This window comes from Lonchura striata, chromosome 19 (assembly GCF_050655825.1).
Source record: "Lonchura striata isolate lonStrDom1 chromosome 19, ASM5065582v1, whole genome shotgun sequence".
In the NCBI taxonomy this organism is placed as follows: domain Eukaryota; kingdom Metazoa; phylum Chordata; class Aves; order Passeriformes; family Estrildidae; genus Lonchura; species Lonchura striata.
The window spans coordinates 3,253,414-3,273,488 of NC_140721.1; the positions used below are offsets into that span (position 1 = coordinate 3,253,414).

The window sequence follows — 20,075 nt, forward strand, 5'->3', positions numbered from 1 at the left end:
TTGACGAACAAACAGATCAATGCAGTTTTTCACACTGAGGCTCCTTTTCTCCGGGCTGAGCCCCCCCAGCTCTCTGAACTGCTGCTCCTCAGATCCGTGACCCTTCCCGGAGTGTGTCTGCTTGTCTGGACACACTCCAGCCCTTCAGTGTCCTTCTGCTCGTGCTGAGGCCAAAAGTGGACGCAGGATTCTCACCAGTGCCGGGTACAGAGGACCCTCACTGCCCTGGTCCCGCTGGTCGCATCGCTGCCGACACAAGCCACGCTCCGGTGGCCTTCTTGGCCACCCGGCCACGCTGGCCGCTCTCGTGCGCCCACTGTGGAGCGGCATCCGCGGGTCCTTTTCCTCCGTGCGGCTTTCGAGCGCGTCTTCCCCCCCTCCCGTATCGCCTCAGGGTTTGACCGTGCCCGCGCGCCCGCCGGCGAGGGCGCGGGCACAGCGCGGTGGCCGTTCCTGCGCGGGAAGGCGGGGCTGGGCGCGCTCCGCTCTGATTGGCCAGCGGGGCCAGAACATGCAGATGAGCCGGTTTCGTCGCGACCCGCGCCACGCGCGGCCGTTCCGCGGGGCGCGCGCGCTCCCGCGGGGCCCGGAGCGCGCTCCCGCGGCCGCGGCGGCTCGGCGGGGCCGCGCCCGCCGCTCCCGGGCGCGGGCTCGGGGCTCGCCGTGCGCTGGGCGCGGGCGGCGGCGCTGGGGGCGGGCGCGGGCGGCGGGGTTGGGCTAAGACTATACTTTCAGGGATCATTTCTGTAGTTGGTCACTAGAGGAGAGTGATCTTCCCTGATCGGCGTCACAAGCCACGAGGAGGAGCGAGGTGTTCTCTCCTGAGCGCGAGGCGGGCGGGCGGTGCTGCCTGCGCAGGGGCCGCCCGCCATCGATGACCGTTCCCGGTCCCCGGAGCGGGGCTCGGGAGGGAGAGAGCACGGGCTGAGTGGTTTGTGGCCCTTTTTTATTGTGGTTTAAAAACAGATCTCGGCGATGAAGGGATTCGGGTGTAGCTGCCTGCTGCATCCTCAATCCTGACCCCAGTGCCACAACCGCATGCCGTGCAAATCCCTCCCGGGATGGCGACACGGCCCTGGCCAGCGGTGCCAGTGTTGAGAACATTCCAGTGAATTAATTTTTCTTAATATCAAACCGAAAGCTCCCCCTGGTGTGACCTGAGGCCGTTTCCTCTCCTGCTGTCACTTGTTCCCTGGAGGAGAGCCGGACCCCAGCTGCCTACATCCTCCTTGCAGGCAGCGGCAGGGAGGGTGAGAGTCCTCCTGAGTGTTATAAAATGAGGTGAATAATTTGATTCAGCCTTTTAAGATCAATTAATGCTCTTTATTGATTACAGCAAGCGATAGCAAGCAAACAGCGCTGGGTGCAGCCAAGAGTCTGTGCTCCGCCAAGGGATGACCCCCTCCCTCTCTTCAGTCCCTTTTTATACTTTTTTTTTTCTTTTCTTCTTCTCCTCTGCGTTGTGCTAAGCTGGCAACAGTTGATTTCACAAGAGTGATGGGTCTCGCTGCGGTTATCAGTTCCAGCCAGTCCTGCAAGATCTTTCTGCCATATATAGTTATTACATGGTTTTACAATATTTGCTTGCGGTTACCAGCTTTGCTCAAGCCTGCCAGTTCCATGCCCCGACCCCCACACTTTACCCTAATCTTCCACCTTTTGACGAACAAACAGATCAATGCAGTTTTTCACACTGAGGCTCCTTTTCTCCGGGCTGAGTCCCCCCAGCTCTCTGAACTGCTGCTCCTCAGATCCGTGACCCTTCCCGGAGTGCGTCTGCTTGTCTGGACACACTCCAGCCCTTCAGTGTCCTTCTGCTCGTGCTGAGGCCAAAAGTGGACGCAGGATTCTCACCAGTGCCGGGTACAGAGGACCCTCACTGCCCTGGTCCCGCTGGTCGCATCGCTGCCGACACAAGCCACGTTCCGGTGGCCTTCTTGGCCACCCGGCCACGCTGGCCGCTCTCGTCCGCCCACTGTGGAGCGGCATCCGCGGGTCCTTTTCCTCCGTGCGGCTTTCGAGCGCGCCTTCCCCCCCTCCCGTAGCGCCGCAGGGTTTGACCGTGCCCGCGCGCCCGCCGGCGAGGGCGCGGGCACAGCGCGGTGGCCGTTCCTGCGCGGGAAGGCGGGGCTGGGCGCGCTCTGCTCTGATTGGCCAGCGGGGCCAGAACATGCAGATGAGCTGAGTTCGTCGCGACCCGCGCCACGCGCGGCCGTTCCGCGGGGCGCGCGCGCTCCCGCGGGGCCCGGGGCGCGCTCCCGCGGCCGCGGCGGCTCGGCGGGGCCGCGCCCGCCGCTCGCGGGCGCGGGCTCGGGGCTCGCCGTGCGCTGGGCGCGGGCGGCGGCGCTGGGCGCGGGCGCGGGCGGCGGGGTTGGGCTAAGACTATACTTTCAGGGATCATTTCTGTAGTTGGTCACTAGAGGAGAGTGATCTTCCCTGATCGGCGTCACAAGCCACGAGGAGGAGCGAGGTGTTCTCTCCTGAGCGCGAGGCGGGCGGGCGGTGCTGCCTGCGCAGGGGCCGCCCGCCATCGATGACCGTTCCCGGTCCCCGGAGCGGGGCTCGGGAGGGAGAGAGCACGGGCTGAGTGGTTTGTGGCCCTTTTATATTGTGGTTAAAAGATAGAATTAACTCCCGCCATTGCTACCGTGAGACCCGACACTCTCTCATTTGCTGATTCAGGTTCGGTATTAATTATTTAGAGTAAAAGCGAAGCGAGCAATATTGGAAATCGCCAAGGTTCTGACTTGTAAAGGGCCACAGACATCACAGGGTTAATCTCTTCAGTAAATGGCCCATGCAGGGATCGAACTCCCGACCTTGGCGTTGCCAGCGCCATGCTCTGAACAATTAATAAAGAATAATTGACTTAATTTATTGATACTTGTTATTCTATTCTATTCTATTCTATTCTATTCTATTCTATTCTATTCTATTCTATTCTATTCTATTCTATTCTATTCCATTCCATTCCATTCCATTCCATTCCATTCCATTCCATCCATTGCATTCCATTGCATTGCATTGCATTGTATTGTATTATATTACATATATATTATTTATATATTCATAAATTATGCTATTATTAATTATTTATTAATTGATTTTATGTCTTTATTATTATATTGCTTTATATTGTATTGTATTATATTGTATTGTATTGCATTCTATTGCATTGCATTGTATTGTATTACATTACATATATATATTATTTATATGTTCATAAGTTATGCTATTATTATTCTATTCTATTCTATTCTATTCTATTCTATTCTATTCTATTTATTATAATATTGCATTCTATTCTATTCTATTCTATTCCATTCCATTCCATTCCATTCCATTATATTACATTACATATATATTATTTATGTATTCATAAATTATGCTATTATTAATTATTTATTTATTAATAAGTAATAATAAGGATAATAAGAATAATCACAATCATAATAGTAGTCATACCCATAATCGCAACATAATTCTTTATTAATAACTAATTAATAAAGAATAATTTACATACTTATTAATTCTCTCCTCTGTTACATATACTCATCCATCTCTACTTAGATCTGCTTATATCGTACCATTCTTATATCTACTTTTATCATTTGTACTTGTACAGATGATGAATATATATAGATATCCATAGATATATTTCCATTTATATTTCCATGTATATATATTTCCATATATATATATATTTTCATACTTAACATATCCATCTCTCCGATGCAAACAGTACATATAAATTCCGTTTACACCACACTGAAGCACAGCCTGGAATCTTGCTTTTCCTCGCAGGAGTTTTTGTGGATGCTGTGAATTCCATGGGCCAAACCTGTCTGTTCACTGCTGCGCTGCTGGGGCTGGGTAAAATAGTGGATGTTCTGCTGGAGTATGGCTCAGATGTCAATCAGTTAAGTATCAAACTTTTTTTTTTTTTTAAATTAAAATTAACCCTCGTGCGGGTTGATATTGTGTTATTGTGTTGGTCCTTGTGAATATTGTTAGTCCTTGTGAATTTTGTGTTAGTCCTTGTGAATATTGTGTTCATCCTTGTGAATATTGTGTTAGTCCTTGTGCAACACAATATTCACTGGGCATAAATGAAGAAGTGCTTAAGATGCACGTTGGTATTTTAGTTTTTAGCCAAAGCTCCTCAGAGGTAAATATAAAATAATTTTATTCTCTTTTAAATTTTCTTTTTTTATTTATAGCAATCATTTTCTTTTTTTAATTTTATTTTTTTAATATAAATAATTTTCTTTCTCCTGACTTTTTAAAACTCAGGCTGTCTTTATATATTTATTTTTCCCAATTCTGTCATCTGGGGGCACACGAACGTGTTAAGCGCGCTGATTCCCCGCTGCTGACCGTTTTCTGCCGTTGCCCAGTCGCTGCTACGACGGGAGCACGCCGGTGCATGCAGCCGCTTTCTCGGGGAGCGCGGGCATCCTCAGCAAGCTGCTGGCCGAGGGCGGAGAGCTGCGAGCGCACGACCAGCAGGGCAGAACCCCCCGGGGGTGGGCGCTGGCAGCCGGCAAGGAACGCAGCGCCCAGGTAGGGCTGGGGCAGCTCACTCCTGCCTGCAACGCTGCACTGGAGATCTATCATATGTGATATGTGATATGTGATATAGAATGTAGAATGTAGAATGTATAACATATAATGTATAATGTATAATACATAATTAATATATAATATATAGTATAACATATAACATATAACACATAACACATAACATATAATATATAATATATAACATATAACATATAATATATAATATATAATATATAATATATAATATATAATATATAATATATAATATATAATATATAATATATAATATATAATATATAATGTATAATGTATAATGTATAATGTATAATATATAGTATAATATATGATATATATAGTATAACATATAACATAAACATATAATATATAATATATAACATATAACATATAACACATAACACATAACATATAATATATAATATATAATATATAATATATAATATATAATATATAATATATAATATATAATATATAATATATAACATATAATGTATAACATATAATGTATCATATATAATGTATCATATATAATGTACAATATATAACATACAACATATAATATATAACATTAACATATAACATATAACATATAACATATATAACATATAACATATAATATATAATATATAATATATAATATATAATATATAATATATAATATATAATATATAATATATAATATATAATATATAATATATAATATATAACATATAATATATAATGTATAACTTATAATATATAATATATAATATATAACATATAATATATAATATATAATATATATAACATATAATATATAATATATAATATATAATATATAATATATAATATATAATATATAATATATATAATATATAATATATAATGCATAATATATAAAACTCCTTTTCCCTCTGATCACAACGCTCCTCTCAGAGACGAAGGTGTAGCTGCAGTTTTGTGGGGGTGAAGTTTAGTGTGCCGTCCCTGTTTGCCGTCTCCTTTCCTGCCGTTTCCAGCAGTTGATTTCCCCTGCCCGTTTCCCTCTTGCCTGTCAGGAGTTCTGCGGCCGTGCGCTGCCTTTACTCGGTCTGAAGCTCTCTCTGTGCTCTCCCCCGCTGCTGCAGCTGCTGCAGTTCCTGCAGCGCTGCTCGCTGCGCATGCAGGCTGCCCTCTGCGCCCGGCCCCCCGACCCGCTCCGGAGAGCTGCCTCCTCCAGGGCCCTGCGCGGCGGCCCCGCCGGCTTGGCTGCCCTCCTCCAAGGGTAACGACATTGGGCTCCTCTTCTGTCACTTTAAAATGAAAATATTCATAGTGATAGGTTATAATTATAATTTTAATGTAATTTTTAGCTAATCGTAATAATTTCTATAATAATGTATAATAATATATAGTTTCTATAATAGTATATATTTATATTATATAAAAATATATTCTATATGTTTATATATTTATATAGAATTTATATATATAATTAATATATACAATTATATATTACATATATTTATACTTACTATATATTTATATATTACATATAAATATATATTTATATATAATTGTATTATATATAATATATATATCTACTGTATATAGTAGATATACAGTATATATACTATATATACACTATATTTATACTATATATAGTATATATAGTATATATATACTATATATATAATATATATAGTATATATAGTATATATATATACTATATATATACTATATATAGTATTGTATATGAATATATACTATATATACTATATATATACTGTATGTATACTATATATAGTATTGTATATGAATATATACTATATATATACTATATATATAATATATAGTATATGAAGTATTGTATATGAATATTATATACTGTATATTATTATACATAATAATATATAAAATATATATTAATATATTAATGTATATTATAGGATTATTATATTAATACTATATCTCTAGAATTGTATATATAATATTGTATATTGTACATACAGTATTGTATATATAGTATTGTATATATAGTATTGTATTATTTCTATAAAATTATATATATTATCGAATGTATATTTATTATTATATATTTATATTACATAATTTTTATATTATATATTCTATAACAACAATATCATTATAATATTATATTTTATACATAATTATATAATTATATAATATAAATATATAGTACATATTCATATTACATAATGATAACTTTTACATATATATTTCATATATATAATTTATCTTTTTTTAATATATTATAATTTAAAATTAGCAGGTTCTTTTATCTTTCTGACAACAGCAGATTTAAGTCCGCTGTGATTAATTTTATTTCTGTTGTGACAGTTCCAAATAGAAACTTGGTAGTTGTAAATAATTGTATATTAAGAGAAACTTTATTAATTAAACTCTTGGAACCAGCATTAAAAGCATGGGGTTTTAGTAGCATTAAAGTGGTAGCAGGAAGTAATTTGGTTTTTGACTTTTTAAGGTCTCTGCAGATCTTTTTGGGGATGCTCCCAACAGTTTCAGGAGTTTTTGTGTCAGATAAATGTCGGGGAAAATCCAGATTTGTGAACAAAAAGCAGTGCAGGATAGACAGTGTGTGTATATATCCATTTATTGGTTATTTTGCTTTAAATAAATATAAAAGTGCATCTAAAAATTTTTAATGAGCTGCACAATAATTTGGAATTTTAACATCCACATTATACGTGTGGGCCCAGTCAAATGCAGGGTTCTGGCAGAAATTCTGTTTATTTTTTTTTTTCCCTTCTCTGTCTGTTTCCAAGCCTTGGAGTGAATAAATTCCTTTTGTTCCTTTTGCTTTTGGTATTTAGAAATGCTGAGAGTCCTCTGGGAAAATGGAAGAAGCTGCAAGGACAGCCCAGTGTGGCCAGGAACATTTACAGCTTTGGCTTTGGGAAGGTGAGGAGCTGTGGGGAGGGATGTTCTGATGAAAATAGAACATTTTTACCAGAATCTCCTGCCCCTAACAAATGATCTGTGCTATTTTTACCTTTTAGTGCATTCTTATTTTTAACTCTTTAACTTTTAGTGCATTCTTAATTTTAACTTTTAGTGCATTCTTAATTTTAACTTTTAGTGAATTCTTATTTTTAACTATTTAACTTTTAGTGCATTCTTATTTTTAACTTTTTAACTTCTAGTGCATTTTTATTTTTAACTTTTAAAATTTTAGTGCATTCTTATTTTTAATTTTCTAACTTTTAGTGCACCCTTATTTTTAACCTTTAGTGCATTCTTATTTCTCCTGAAAAAATATGGGGAAAAGCCCACGAAGAGCACAAATATTTGGGCTGGAGCAGCAGAAATTCCTGTTCAGTGTCACCTGTGGCAGCTCCCAGGGACGGGTTCTGCTTTCCCCCTTCCAGCCTCAGTGGGAAATTCAGATTTTAGCTCCGAATTTTCCCATTTCCTGGTGATTATTGGGTGCTGCTGCACTCGGTTGCTGGTGAGCCGCTGGATTTTGGGAATTGTTGCATTTTCCTCTTTCAGTTCCATCTGGCAAGCAGTGGCCACCTGGGCTACCTGGCCTCCCTCCCAATTATTGGGGACAAAGATGTGGTGCAGGCTGATGATGAACCTGCATTTTCCTACCACCTGGGGCCCTACATGACCATGACCAAGTAAGTGGAATTAAAGAGGTTTTTAGCCCCAGTTTGTGTCTGTTGCAACAAGATCATGGCCAAATAAATGGAATTCAAGAGATTTTTAGCCCCAATTTGTGTCTGTTGCAGCACAATCATGACCAAATAAATGGAATTCAAGAGATTTTTAGCCCCAATTTGTGTCTGTTGCAACACAATCATGACCAAATAAATGGAATTCAAGAGGTTTTTAGCCCTAATTTGTGTCTGTTGCAACACAATCATGACCAAATAAATTGAATTAAAGAGGTTTTTAGCCCTAATTTGTGTCTGTTGCAACACAATCATGACCAAATAAATTGAATTCAAGAGGTTTTTAGCCCTAATTTGTGTCTGTTGCAACACAATCATGACCAAATAAATGGAATTAAATGTTGGGGAAATATATTAAATATATTACATATATTAAATATATTAAATATTGTAATATATTATTATATATAAAACTTAAAATATTGTAATTACAAAGATTGTAATTAAATAAATAATTTAAACATTAATATTGATATAAATATATAAATAAAACAAACGTAAATATAATAAAATAAATAATATTTCAGTTATTTTAATTTAAACATTGTAATTACAAATTACAAGAATTTTGTAATGATTGGTAATGACTACGAAAATATGGCATTGTCCAATTATTGTGTGTTAAGCAAGTGGTTGTCTCTCAGAGGCAGCCAGAGAATTGACAAATTTGTGATTTAACCTCCCCAAAACTCTCGATTTGTGTCACTGATGGCCTTTGCTGAAGGGAATTCCTTGTGGGAGGGGTGGGATTTTGGGCAGTGAACCTTCCCTTTAGCAGGGCTGAGTTAGTTCTCAGTTTAAAAGAGCAAAATTCAAATTCCTGACGGTGGGAGGCAGCACCAGAGCACCACAAAAAATCCCTTGGTGAGAATTTTCTTGGCAAGGCTCATGAAATTCTTGGTAAATAACTACGCAACCGGGGAAAAAAAAAAAGAATAAAATAAATACATTTTTTTAAAAGAGCAAAATTCAAATTCCTGACAGTGGGAGGCAGCACCAGAGCACCACAAAAAAACCCTTGGTGAGAATTTTCTTGGCAAGGCTCACGAAATTCTTGGTAAATAACTACGCAACTGGGGAAAAAATAAAAGAATAAAATAAATACATTTTTTAAAATAGTTTTTTTTTTATTTTGAAGCTTGGTGTGGGGAGGCAGCAGGGTGACGGTGAAGGAGCTGAGCTTCCAGCCCCAGCAGCACAGCTGGAAGCTGCGCCTGGCCGATCTCCTCCTGGCAGAGCAAGAGCACAGCAGGTGGGACAGGAGTGGGATTTACCTCATGGGAATGGGATTTTCCTCAGGGGAATGGGATTTACCTCATGGGAGTGGGATTTACCTCATGGAAATGGTATTTTCGTCAGGGGAATGGGATTGACCTCGGGGGAATGGGATTGACCTCATGGGAATGGGATTGACCTTGGGGGAATGGGATTTATCTCATGGGAATGGGATTGACCTCGGGGGAATGGGATTTTCCTCAGGGGAGTGGGATTTTCCTCAGGGGAGTGGGATTTATCTCAGGGGAATGGGATGGATCCCAGGGGAGTGGGATTTACCTATCTCAGGGGAATGGGATTTTTTCCCTCAGGGGAATGGGATTTACCTGTCCCAGGGGAATGGGATTGATCTATCTCAGGGGAATGGGATTTTTTCCCTCAGGGGAATGGGATGGATCCCAGGGGAATGGGATTTACCGATCCCAGGGGAATGGGATTTATCTCAGGGGAATGGGATTGATCTCTCTCAGGGGAATGGGATGGATCTCATGGGAATGGGATGGATCTCAAGGGAATGGGATTTTCCTCAGCCTTCAGGAACACCCAGAATCCCAGGATATGACTCTATGTAGATGCTTTTATTAAAGAACTTTTCTTCTCAGCTCAGAATGGCCTTGAAAATTTGATTTTTTCCCTCTCCCTCTGCAGCAAGCTCCGCCACCCTCACTTGCTGCAGCTGATGTCTGTTTGTCTGTCCTGGGACCTGGAGAGAACTCGTCTGGTCTATGAGAGGGTTCACTTTGGCTCTCTCTACAGCATCCTCCATGAGAGGGTAACTGCAATGCTTCCATTTTAAATGATAATTAACACAAGTTTAGTGACTAACATCTTCCCTCAGGAAGACAAAAGCCTCAGTCTGTATATGTATATGGTATATATAGTGTATATATGGTATATATAGTTTAGTGTATACTATATACGTTCTATATTATATATAGTATATGATATATGTACATAGTATATATAATATATAAGTATATATAGTATATACTATATATACTATATATACTATGTATCATGTATATATATAATATAGTATATATATAATATAGTATATATATAGTATATATACTATATATCACATATATACAATATACCTATAACATATATATAATATAATATAATATAATATAATATAATATTATAATATAATATAATTAATATAATATAATATAATATAATATAATATAATATAATATAATATAATATAACTAACATGCCTCTTTTCCAGCGTGCAGAGTTCCCAGTGCTGCAGACAGAGACCATCGTGCACGTGCTGCTGCAGGTCCTCGAGGCGCTGCGCTTCCTGCACTCCCGGGGCTTCATCCACCGCTCCCTCTCCTCCTTTGCCATCCAGATTGTGTCCTCGGGGGAGGCCAAGCTCTGCAACCTGGAGTACATGATCCAGAGGTGAGACCCTCCCCAGGGCTGCTCTCAAACGGGGCTGCAGCATCCAGCACCTCTCCTTAGACTGCTGCAACTCCGTTACTCGCTTCGGCACTGAGAGCAAAAAATCAGCAAGAGGGTAAAGAGGATTTCTTGTCATCTCAGTGAATTATTACTGAAATTATCCCCTAGACACAGTGGAAAATGCAATTATTTTTGACAGGCTTCCTGTGTGTAATCCATGGTTGTTTGGAAAGCTCCTGTTGGGAACAGTTCAGCATTTTTTTAGTTGTTTTTGTTGTAAAGTCATTCAAGGAGTTGTTGGTTTCCCCAGGCTTTACTGCACGTTTCTATTTGCAGACATGCCCTGAACCTTTTATGAATTAAACTAAAAGCTGTAGCACACTCAGGTGTTTAATTCCTAAATATGAACCTTGTAGATGAGTGTGCTGTATGTCCTGATGTAGTTTTTGTGCTGTATGTCCTCGTTTATAGTTTTTGTGCTGTATGTCCTGATTTCCAGTTTTTGTGCTGTATGCTGTATTGATTTACAGTTTTAGTGCTGTATGTCCTGATTTCCAGTTTTTGTGCTGTATGCTGTATTGATTTACAGTTTTAGTGCTGTATGTCCTGATTTCCAGTTTTTCCCCCTTTTTGCAGCAAGGACAGTGGAGTGCACAGTGACCTGACCCGAATTCCTGTCCCAGCCCAGCTGTTCCGCTGGAGCTCCCCTGAAATAATCCTGGGGAAACCTGGAACAGTCAAATCTGATGTTTTCAGCTTCTGTGCAGTGCTGCAGGAGGCCCTGACAGGTGAGTGCACAGATTTGGGCTGGGAAACATAAACCAGGCAAAAAACCCCAAATATTACTGACACTAACAATGATTATTGGGAACTCGTGTAAAATGTGATCAGAAAATTAAAATTGTGTGGCTAAGGGATGAAATTAATGGTGGGTGTTGGAGAAATACATTTGGAAATAAAGTGGTTTTCTGCTGTTTGTTTTTCTTCTTCCTACCAGCACAGCAAAACATTCAATTAAGTCTTTTCAGTGTTCAAAACAAGCTTGTGCAGCTTTTATGTTTTTGATCTCTGTGATAAGTTAGAGATAAGTTAATGTAACTCTGTTTTTGTCATGTATTGTAGCTGTTATTACAGATAATGTCTGTTCTGCATTCACTTTGACTATTCTGACAGTGAAATGGGATCAACAATTACCCTAAAAATTAATCCCAGTGAAGAATCCAGAGCAGGGTTGTTTGCAGTGTCACTCTCCTCTAGATATTTCTGTCAGCTCCCTTGAAAGCATCCACTGTTGGAAACAGGGAGGAGCTGCCAGTGCTTGTTTTTATTTGTAAAACAGGGAATGGACAGGGAATAATGTGATTTTAAAAATTTTTTATTTTATAACATTTTATTTTATCACATTGCAAAAATTTTTGTTACATCGGGGAACGATGTAATTTTTTTTTTTTTATATTAGCATTAATGTGCAGGTGGGGGCATAAAATCTGTACTTGTGTCTTGCAGAGAGCCTTCCCTGGAAAGGTGTGGAAGACTCAGCTGTTAAGCAGCTCATCCTTTCAGGGGAGCAGCTGGAAGCAGATGTCAGGCTCCCCCTGCTCTATTATGATGTTGTCAAGTCAGGCCTGGAGCCCAAGCCGAGGAACCGCTCCATGAAGCTTCAGGATATTCAATATATCCTGAAAAACGACCTGAAGGTGATTTCCAGCATTCTGATTTTGATGGATATGCTGTTTAAATCTAGAGGAAGTGATCCAGCACTCGGTGTTCTGCTCAGGGAGCTGGACCCCCTCAGAAGAGCAGGCAGGGACACAGAACTGACAAATTGTATTTTATTCTTTTTTTTGTTTTCTTTTCTTTTCCAGGACTTGGTTAAATCTGAAAGTGGCCACTCTGGTGGAATGCCCAAAGCACAGAGATCTGCTGTTCTTGCAGATGTGAACATCTGCTGGGCATCAGCTTTTAGCTTCCAGAAGAGAACAGTGGAATTCCAGGAAGAAGAGAAAAGCAAGGCTGGTGAGTTTCTTGGAGCAAGATGTCCTTCCTGTGTTCCTCAGTCTGTCAGAAATCATTAAAATAGTAAAATCATACAATCACTCACAGATTTTGTGATGTAGGTTGAGGATAGGAAGCAGTTGGCTTTGGATTTTAGCTTCCACTTCATTGTTAATGTAGACTCAGAATCTGTTTTGTTCAGGCCCAGTTTTCAGCAGAGGTGTCAAATGCTGCTCGTGGAATTCCTAAATTTCCAAAATTCTCTCCTCAGAGTGCAAATGCAGCACAGGTGCTGGGTTGCTGGAGTGTGAGCTTGTGGGTTCTAAGCTGGGTAACTTTTTGGGGGTTCTTTTGGTAGGGGAGACTCTTTTGGAGTAGTTTTGTGTTAGGAATGAGAGATGTATTGGATTTTTTGGGTCTTTAGGTTTTTTTTATTGTTATCTTATCAAAACTTTAGTATACTGTCTGTACTAGACTCTGCATGTATGAAAAGCAGTACAAAAATGGCTAACAACTTCATGTTGTAAGGTCTTTTTAAGTCTAATCAAAAACTAAACTACCTAATTAAGAAGTGACACTTAAATTATTTTCTTTTCTAACCCAATCACTGACCCCTTGGAATCCTTAACATCCATGTCATCGTTAAACAAATGATTTAACGTTTCAAATGGAATTTTTCAGGTGGCTTTTCTGCCCCCCAGGACTCTGTTCTCCCCAGGGAGAGCAAGGCTGTGGTGGTGCAGGAGGCAGCAGCCAGTGCAGAGCCCCCTGTGCAGGACAGAAGCCTGGAAGCCTCCTCTGAACTCCAGCCAGGAGCTTCTCCCTCCAGTGAGAGTGAAGTGGATGGGAGCCTGTGCAGCTTTGAAATGAATGAAATCCTGGCCAGTTACCCAGAAGGTCTCCAAGAGTTCCTGGAAGGAGGACCTGGGTCTGGCCAGGCTCTGAAGGATGCAGAAAAGCAGCAAAAGGAAGATCAGAGCCCGTGGGAGGGCGAGGAGGAAGGAGAATCCTCAGGGTCCAGCATGGGGTTCACAGGAGAGGAGGAGGAGGAGGAGCTGGAAGAAGAGGAGGAGGAGGAAGAAGAGGAGGGGGTGAGAGAAGCCTCGGGGCTGTCCCAGAGGAGAGGAGATCCCTGCAGGAGGCTGAGCAGCTCCTCCCAGAGCGAGCAGCACATCAGCAAATGCGTCCTGAACCTCAAGATCATGCAGAGCATGCTGCAGCAGGCAGGGCAGTCCCTGAGCAGGACTGAGGAGAAGCTGGACAGGCTGAAGGCCATGGCAAAGCAGAAGAGGCTGCTCCAGGAAGTCAGGATGAATCTGCTTCCTAAGGAAAGTTCTCAGGGAAGACACTGGGAAGGCTGTGATGCTCCTTCCCAAAACACCAAGAAGGCTTTTTCTGGAGGTGATGTTTTTTTACACCAGGCTGTGGCTCCACCATCCAGGGACTACATTCCACCTCCAATAACGTGTCAGGCACCAGGCAGAGACAGCTTCCAGGCTGTTCCCAAGACAGCCAAGGAAAGAGAGGCAATTCAGAATGAGAAGTGGAAGAGAGAAATTGCAGCCACCCATCATGATCCGGGCTGCAGCGTGGGCCAAGGGCTGGATGATGAAGTGAGCCTAACCCAGGAGGTAAAGTGTTGAGCAGGTTATCATTTCTGTGTTCCTTAACAGGCAAAGAGATGCAGGGATGGGTGGTGTCCAAGAGGAGGGATGAATCTGTCCTTTAAAATGTGCATTATATACAAGAATGAAGACAGCTCAGCAGTGCAATTGAATTATTTCCTCTTTCTTTCCAGTCCTGCCAGGACAATACTGATCCAGTGGCTCAGGGTGGGGTTAAAATCCAAATCCTGCATTGAAATGGAGATGGGAATCTCGGGGAAAAGGCCAGTGGATAAATGTTGCTGTTTGTGTTGAGGCCTGAGCTGTTCTTGGGGAGGGCTTCTGGATCACTTTAATTATTAAATACATGAACCAAAGAGAAAGAGAGAAATTTGATTACATCTCTCCTGTGAGGTTAATCTTGAGTCATTCAGGTCCACTCATCCCCCTGGCAGCTGCATGCAAACTACCAAAACCTGCTATAAATTCAGGGCAGAGTTTAGGCAGAGTTGTCATCCTTTTTCCTGAGCAGAGAAAAATAAAACTCAGGGAATAAAGTTTGTGCTGTCCTGTGCTCAGGCAGCAATTAGCAGGGTGCCCAGGGCGTGCTGAATCATGGCTTGGGTTCCTTTCAGCATCTCCTCCCACACGTGTCTGCAAGATGCCAGGAGGAGTTGAGCTTGCAGTGTCAGAGAGGAGCTGATTCACAGCCTGCAGCAGGAAGGGAAGAGGAGAAGTGGTGAGTTTTGATCTTATTCATAGAAGAGTTAATTCTGACAGGTTCATCTGGAGCAGAGTCGCTGTCAGAGGAGGCACATCAGGATCAAGGCTGGCGTTAAATGTTCCTCAGTAAGGCAAAAGCCATCTGTGCAGAGAGGAGCCTGCTGTGAGTCACTGTCAGCTGCAGAGCTGCTGTGACAGGGCACTTTGTGTTAAGGAGTGCTGTTAAAAATGATTTCACATGCCTCTGGGATGGAGGTCAGTGGTCCAAAACTCCAAAAACTCCAAAACTCTCCAAAAGGAGAGCAATCAGGGAAGGTATGAATAAAGGTTCTCCTCTCTGGGCACAGCCTCCATCAGTTCCCAGCAGAAATACTTTTTAATGTCATCTCTTTGTGTTTTTAAGCAGGAATTGAAAGCACATATTGAAGTGACCTGGCAAAACTTGTGCAGATTCGTGTTGGAAAAGAGGGAGACAGACACTTCTTTCAGTGTTTGGTCAAATCAAAAAAACTGCTGCAGTTTTAGAATTAATCCATGATCCATTTGGATCAGAAAGACCTGTTGGCAAAGGTTAGAACAGAAATATTTCATGGTCAGTGAAGGTCAGGGAGTGAACTCTGGTGAGAGAATCATTGTCCAGGTCTGAAATTGTGACCTCAATAAAACAATCCCTACATCACCCATGGTGTGTTTTTGGAGCTGCAGCATCTGAAGGCAGCTGACCTCTGAGATGCAGAGTTGAATGTACATCTTGTCTGGTTAATCTAGAATAGACCTAAATAATAATAATAATAAAAAAATTAAATTATTAAAGTAATTCAATAATAAAATAATAAAAAATCAGTGCTCTCCAAGCTCCTGGCAGCTCAATCTGCTGGTTCTGCTGGGTTGTTAAAAGGCTGAGAGCACACGTGCTCTAATTAATGTTAAAACAACTTGGAGCCTTTTCCTGGCTGGGGAATACTTGACACAATATGCTCGGGCTCTAAAATAGTTTGTGCATTTCATAATCATTTATTGCAGGTGCCATTCAAAACCAAGGGCTAAATTCTGCAGCAAAAAAAGCAGTGAGAAGAGGAGGGTGATGCAGTCGGGATGGAGGAGTGAGTAAATCAGTGTTAAATCAGTGTTAAATCAGTGTTAAATCAGTGTTAAATCAGTGTTAAATCAGCATTAATATCAGAAATCTTGCTGCAGTGCATTAAACTCAGCACACAAGGAGAGGTCCCTGTGCCTTAATTGCTGCAGCTCTGTGAGGCTGTTTTTGGATGGAGCCCAAGTGAGTGGGATCCTGTGTCTTGCACATTCTGGGCATAAAATAATCCCAGGCACGTTGAGGTGGTTTGGCTGCTGGAGCTGAAGGGATTTTTTCCTGCTTTTGGGCAGGGTGTGGATCAGGAATGGCAGGGATGGCAGTGCCCAGTGGATGGCAGCACGGGCATGGATAATAGAGAACCAAACTAACAAAACCTGCTCCTGGAGAGACCTGTCCATGACAATTTATGCAGGTTTTGAGCTTTATTTGAAAGAAAAGAAAGTGTTTAGCTCTTTTCATGGTGCTGCCAGTTGTAACCTCAGCATTTCCAAGTCTGCAGGCACAGTGAAACACAGGGGCTGCTTTGAAGGCCCAGATCCTTGTTAGCTCAAGTGATCTCTGGAAAATCTCTTCTTTCAGGCGTGAAGTGGTAATTTTGTTTAATTCTGTTCTTTTTGCGTAGCTGAAGTCAAGCAAATGGCCAGGAGAGTGGCCTCAGGTCGGCTGGGGCTCAGCTGTCCCTACCCTGCCACTGAATGCACGTCTGAAAGTGAAGCAGAAAGTGTCAGGGAACCCCCCCAGCCTGTCCCTGGCAGAGCCCCAAAAATCCAGGAGCAGCAGAGGTGTGGGTGGCAGCCAGGTGAGCCCTGGGAGGAGGACAGAACTGACTCTGGGGACAGTGACCTGGAGCCTGCACTCAGGACTTCCACAGGTGAGGCTGAAGAAGAAAATGCTCTGTTCTCTTTTTGTCTCCTTCCATTTCCAATCAGATTCCGGCTTCTGTGCTTTTTTTATTTTAATTTTTTTTTTTTTTTAACAAGTGTTGTCCATTTTATCTTCCAGAGCTTTGCCCTCAGAGCAAGTCAGTCACTCTTGATGGGCATAAATAGAGATGAGTATTAGGTGTTAATAGGTGGAGGGAATGAGCTTGGAGACCTTCATCATCACTGATTATTGTTATCAGCATGAGAAACCCAAAGCTTTCAGACCCTTGCGAGTGCTATCACACTTTTATTTCTTCCAGTCTCACCACACAGCTGCCTTTTCTGCAGCAGCTCAGTGGGTAAAGCTTTTGAAAAAGTTCTCTACAGAGGAACAGGGCAAGGTTCCCCTGCTTAGATTAATTAACGAGGTGAGCATTTAAATGTCATTATTTCTCCGTGTTCCTGGCAGACAATTAGTGTCACTGTCTGCTCTCATTGATATTCCAGCAGTGCCTCAGATCACTCACTTCACATCTCTATTTTTTTTTTTAATTTTATTTTTAGTTAATAATTTTGTTCCATTCTGACATCCTAGGGAGGAGCTGCCAGTCCCCAGCACCAGATGAGCAAGCAGAGTCTGGAATATCCATTCCTAAGAGTTCAGTCCTTCCTCAGCAAGCTGAGAATCTCTCTAGAGTATGTACAGAAATCCAGGGAATTTAGTGGCAGCTACTTATCATGGAAAAGTTTAGCCTGGTGTTGCATCCTGAGCTGATCTGAGTAACAATTCCTCTCCTCCTTCATCCTTTTTTTTTTTTTTTTCCCTGTTATTTTGTTTTAAAAACCACCAAGGTAATGCAAGCAGCAGGAATTGGGTTGAAAGTCAGTGAACAATTAAATAGAATTTCAGAATTTCAGCGGTTTTTATTGGCTGGAATATGTATTTTTTTTTATTAATAGAGGGTGGGATCATCTCAGGTGATGATGTCTTTCACAGGGACATTCAAGGGAATTACATTGTTCCCTTAATTCACCTCCTGATGTGACTGAAGAATTCTTCACTCCTGATTATTTCCTTCCTTCTGCTCTTGAGGGAAGGTCAGAACCAGAGGTAAAAATAACATTTTTTGGACATAAGTTACACAACATGTGGTTTAATTGTGCTCCCATTTGATTTGAAGAGAGATATGGAAAATGGGAGATTTTTTTCCCCATTATTATTTTTTACTTTCAAAATAGTACCTCCAAATAAAGATTTCAGTAAGAGTAAGCAAATTAATCTTCATTAATTTCTGGAAGACACAAAACTTTCCTATTTTACTGCTAAATCCAGTCTGGGCTGTTTGCTGATGAGCTCCTGAAGTTTCTCCATTCCCATTATTGGGAACATCATCCTGGGAGGGTTGTCCTGCCCTTTGCAGCTGCTCTGTTAAAAATGGAATTAATTTATCTTTCTCCCCTTTTCAGACCTCAAACGCTGAGGGCAGAGCAGAAGCTGTTTGTGCAGGATTTTTGCAGAAATTACCTGGAGATGCAGCATCAGGAATTCAGGCTCCAGGTAAATGTCCTTTTCCTTGAAGCACTTCTGAGTCAGGGACACGGAGTCGTTGCGTTGGGATTTTTGCCAGCAGCTCTCCTGTCCCAAGGCTGGACTTTCATTCTTCAGGCTCAACTGATCTCTTTTTCCTCTTATTCCCAAATTATTATTTTTTTTGGGAGAGTTCAGGACACTTAGGATTTTGGTTTGGGCACTGCAGTGCCTGAAATAATTTCAGATGCAGTGTTCATGTACTTGCTGCGTTTCAGTGAAAAAGACAAACCAAAAAAAACTTGTTTGAAACCTTTTCATTTTTACCCTGGGGCGAAGTTTAATCTTTTTATGCAACTTGCTGTGGTGCTGGAAACTGAATTAGAGTTGTATTTACACATTAATATTCTCATTGCTGGGAGGATCTTGGGCTTAAAAACAGTGAGAGCTGACAGAGTGCGTGTGCAGAATAATGGAAGAATCATTGTTTCCTTACTCTGTTGTCTCTTTTAGCTCAGATTTGTAAATGTTGTGATATTCCCCAGTGCTTCAGTGCCTGTCTGGCAGCTGTGCCATGTTTATGAAAATGCATCTTTAAAACACATTTGTCTCTCGATAACAACAAAGGTCACAAGAACTCAGACAAAAAAAAAAAAAATTAATAAAGTCACAATTTCCTGTTCAATGAGTTGGGTTGTTTTCTTTTGTGCTTGCAAAAGGCAGTAACAGGGAACATTTGTTATTTGTATTCAGGAGGAAAAATACTATTCTGCAGCACAACACCACAGAGCTGTGGCAGTAACAAGCTGGGAGTGAATCAGCTGAGCCAAATGCCTGGAGCCAGGTAGAAAAACTCATTTTCATTGTTCCTTCAGGCAGAAATTAGCTTTTAAAGTGTGCTCTCTTCATTAATTCTGCTTATATATCTAATATTCAAATATGATGCCAGTGGTGGTTTTTAATGATTATCTACATAGCTCAGCTCCTTGCTAAGAAAATACAAAAAGGGATTTTCACAGGTCTCAAGGGGTTTTATCATTTGCAGAGTTTGGTGGTTTTTTTTTTTTTTTTTGCCTTAATGAGGGAGCTAAAACAGGAAAAAAAGAAAGGAAAAAAAAAAAGCCATGTCCATATCACAATTCCTTTTCCACTGATAAACCACAGCCTGAAACAGAGCAGAGATAATTCAAATTAAAGCTTCAGTCGTCTGCTTTAATTTTGGTTGTGGAGCTGAAGTGCCAGGACGATCCTGCCTTTCCCAGTCCCGTGGGATCAGCCCAGTGCAGGAATGTTCACTGGATTTTGCCTGGGGGAAACATCAGC

General features: G+C 41.3%; 1 protein-coding gene and 2 non-coding genes across 7 annotated transcripts in view; all 3 read left to right on the forward strand.

Moving 5' to 3' along the window:
* Positions 1-20,075, forward strand: part of TEX14 (testis expressed 14, intercellular bridge forming factor) — a 34,045-nt gene that overhangs the window by 3,270 nt on the left and 10,700 nt on the right. For 2 of the 5 annotated variants that reach the window (XR_014949402.1, XM_085557055.1), the window contains exons 1-15: positions 7,587-8,204; positions 9,397-9,510; positions 10,182-10,305; positions 10,765-10,943; positions 11,580-11,731; positions 12,450-12,640; positions 12,809-12,959; positions 13,620-14,569; positions 15,178-15,281; positions 16,289-16,368; positions 16,984-17,232; positions 17,820-17,920; positions 18,222-18,335; positions 18,692-18,782; positions 19,506-19,596. Coding sequence is in view for 4 of the 5 variants with exons in the window: in XM_085557055.1 (XP_085413181.1) it covers positions 8,191-8,204; positions 9,397-9,510; positions 10,182-10,305; positions 10,765-10,943; positions 11,580-11,731; positions 12,450-12,640; positions 12,809-12,959; positions 13,620-14,569; positions 15,178-15,281; positions 16,289-16,368; positions 16,984-17,232; positions 17,820-17,920; positions 18,222-18,335; positions 18,692-18,782; positions 19,506-19,596 (2,705 nt within the window). In the remaining variant the exon portion in view is untranslated. Of the gene's footprint in view, positions 1-3,804; positions 3,920-4,397; positions 4,564-5,687; positions 5,825-7,394; positions 7,483-7,586; positions 8,205-8,652; positions 9,511-10,181; positions 10,306-10,764; positions 10,944-11,579; positions 11,732-12,449; positions 12,641-12,808; positions 12,960-13,619; positions 14,570-15,177; positions 15,282-16,288; positions 16,369-16,983; positions 17,233-17,819; positions 17,921-18,221; positions 18,336-18,691; positions 18,783-19,505; positions 19,597-20,075 lie in introns of those variants that run through there. The other 3 variants (XM_085557058.1, XM_085557056.1, XM_085557057.1) reach the window with 3 other exon arrangements.
* On the forward strand, positions 720-933 carry LOC116184317 (small nucleolar RNA U3). Its single transcript, XR_004149079.3, has one exon. It is a non-coding gene; the product is annotated as a small nucleolar RNA U3 (small nucleolar RNA).
* Positions 2,379-2,592, forward strand: LOC146765765 (small nucleolar RNA U3). Its single transcript, XR_014949597.1, has one exon. It is a non-coding gene; the product is annotated as a small nucleolar RNA U3 (small nucleolar RNA).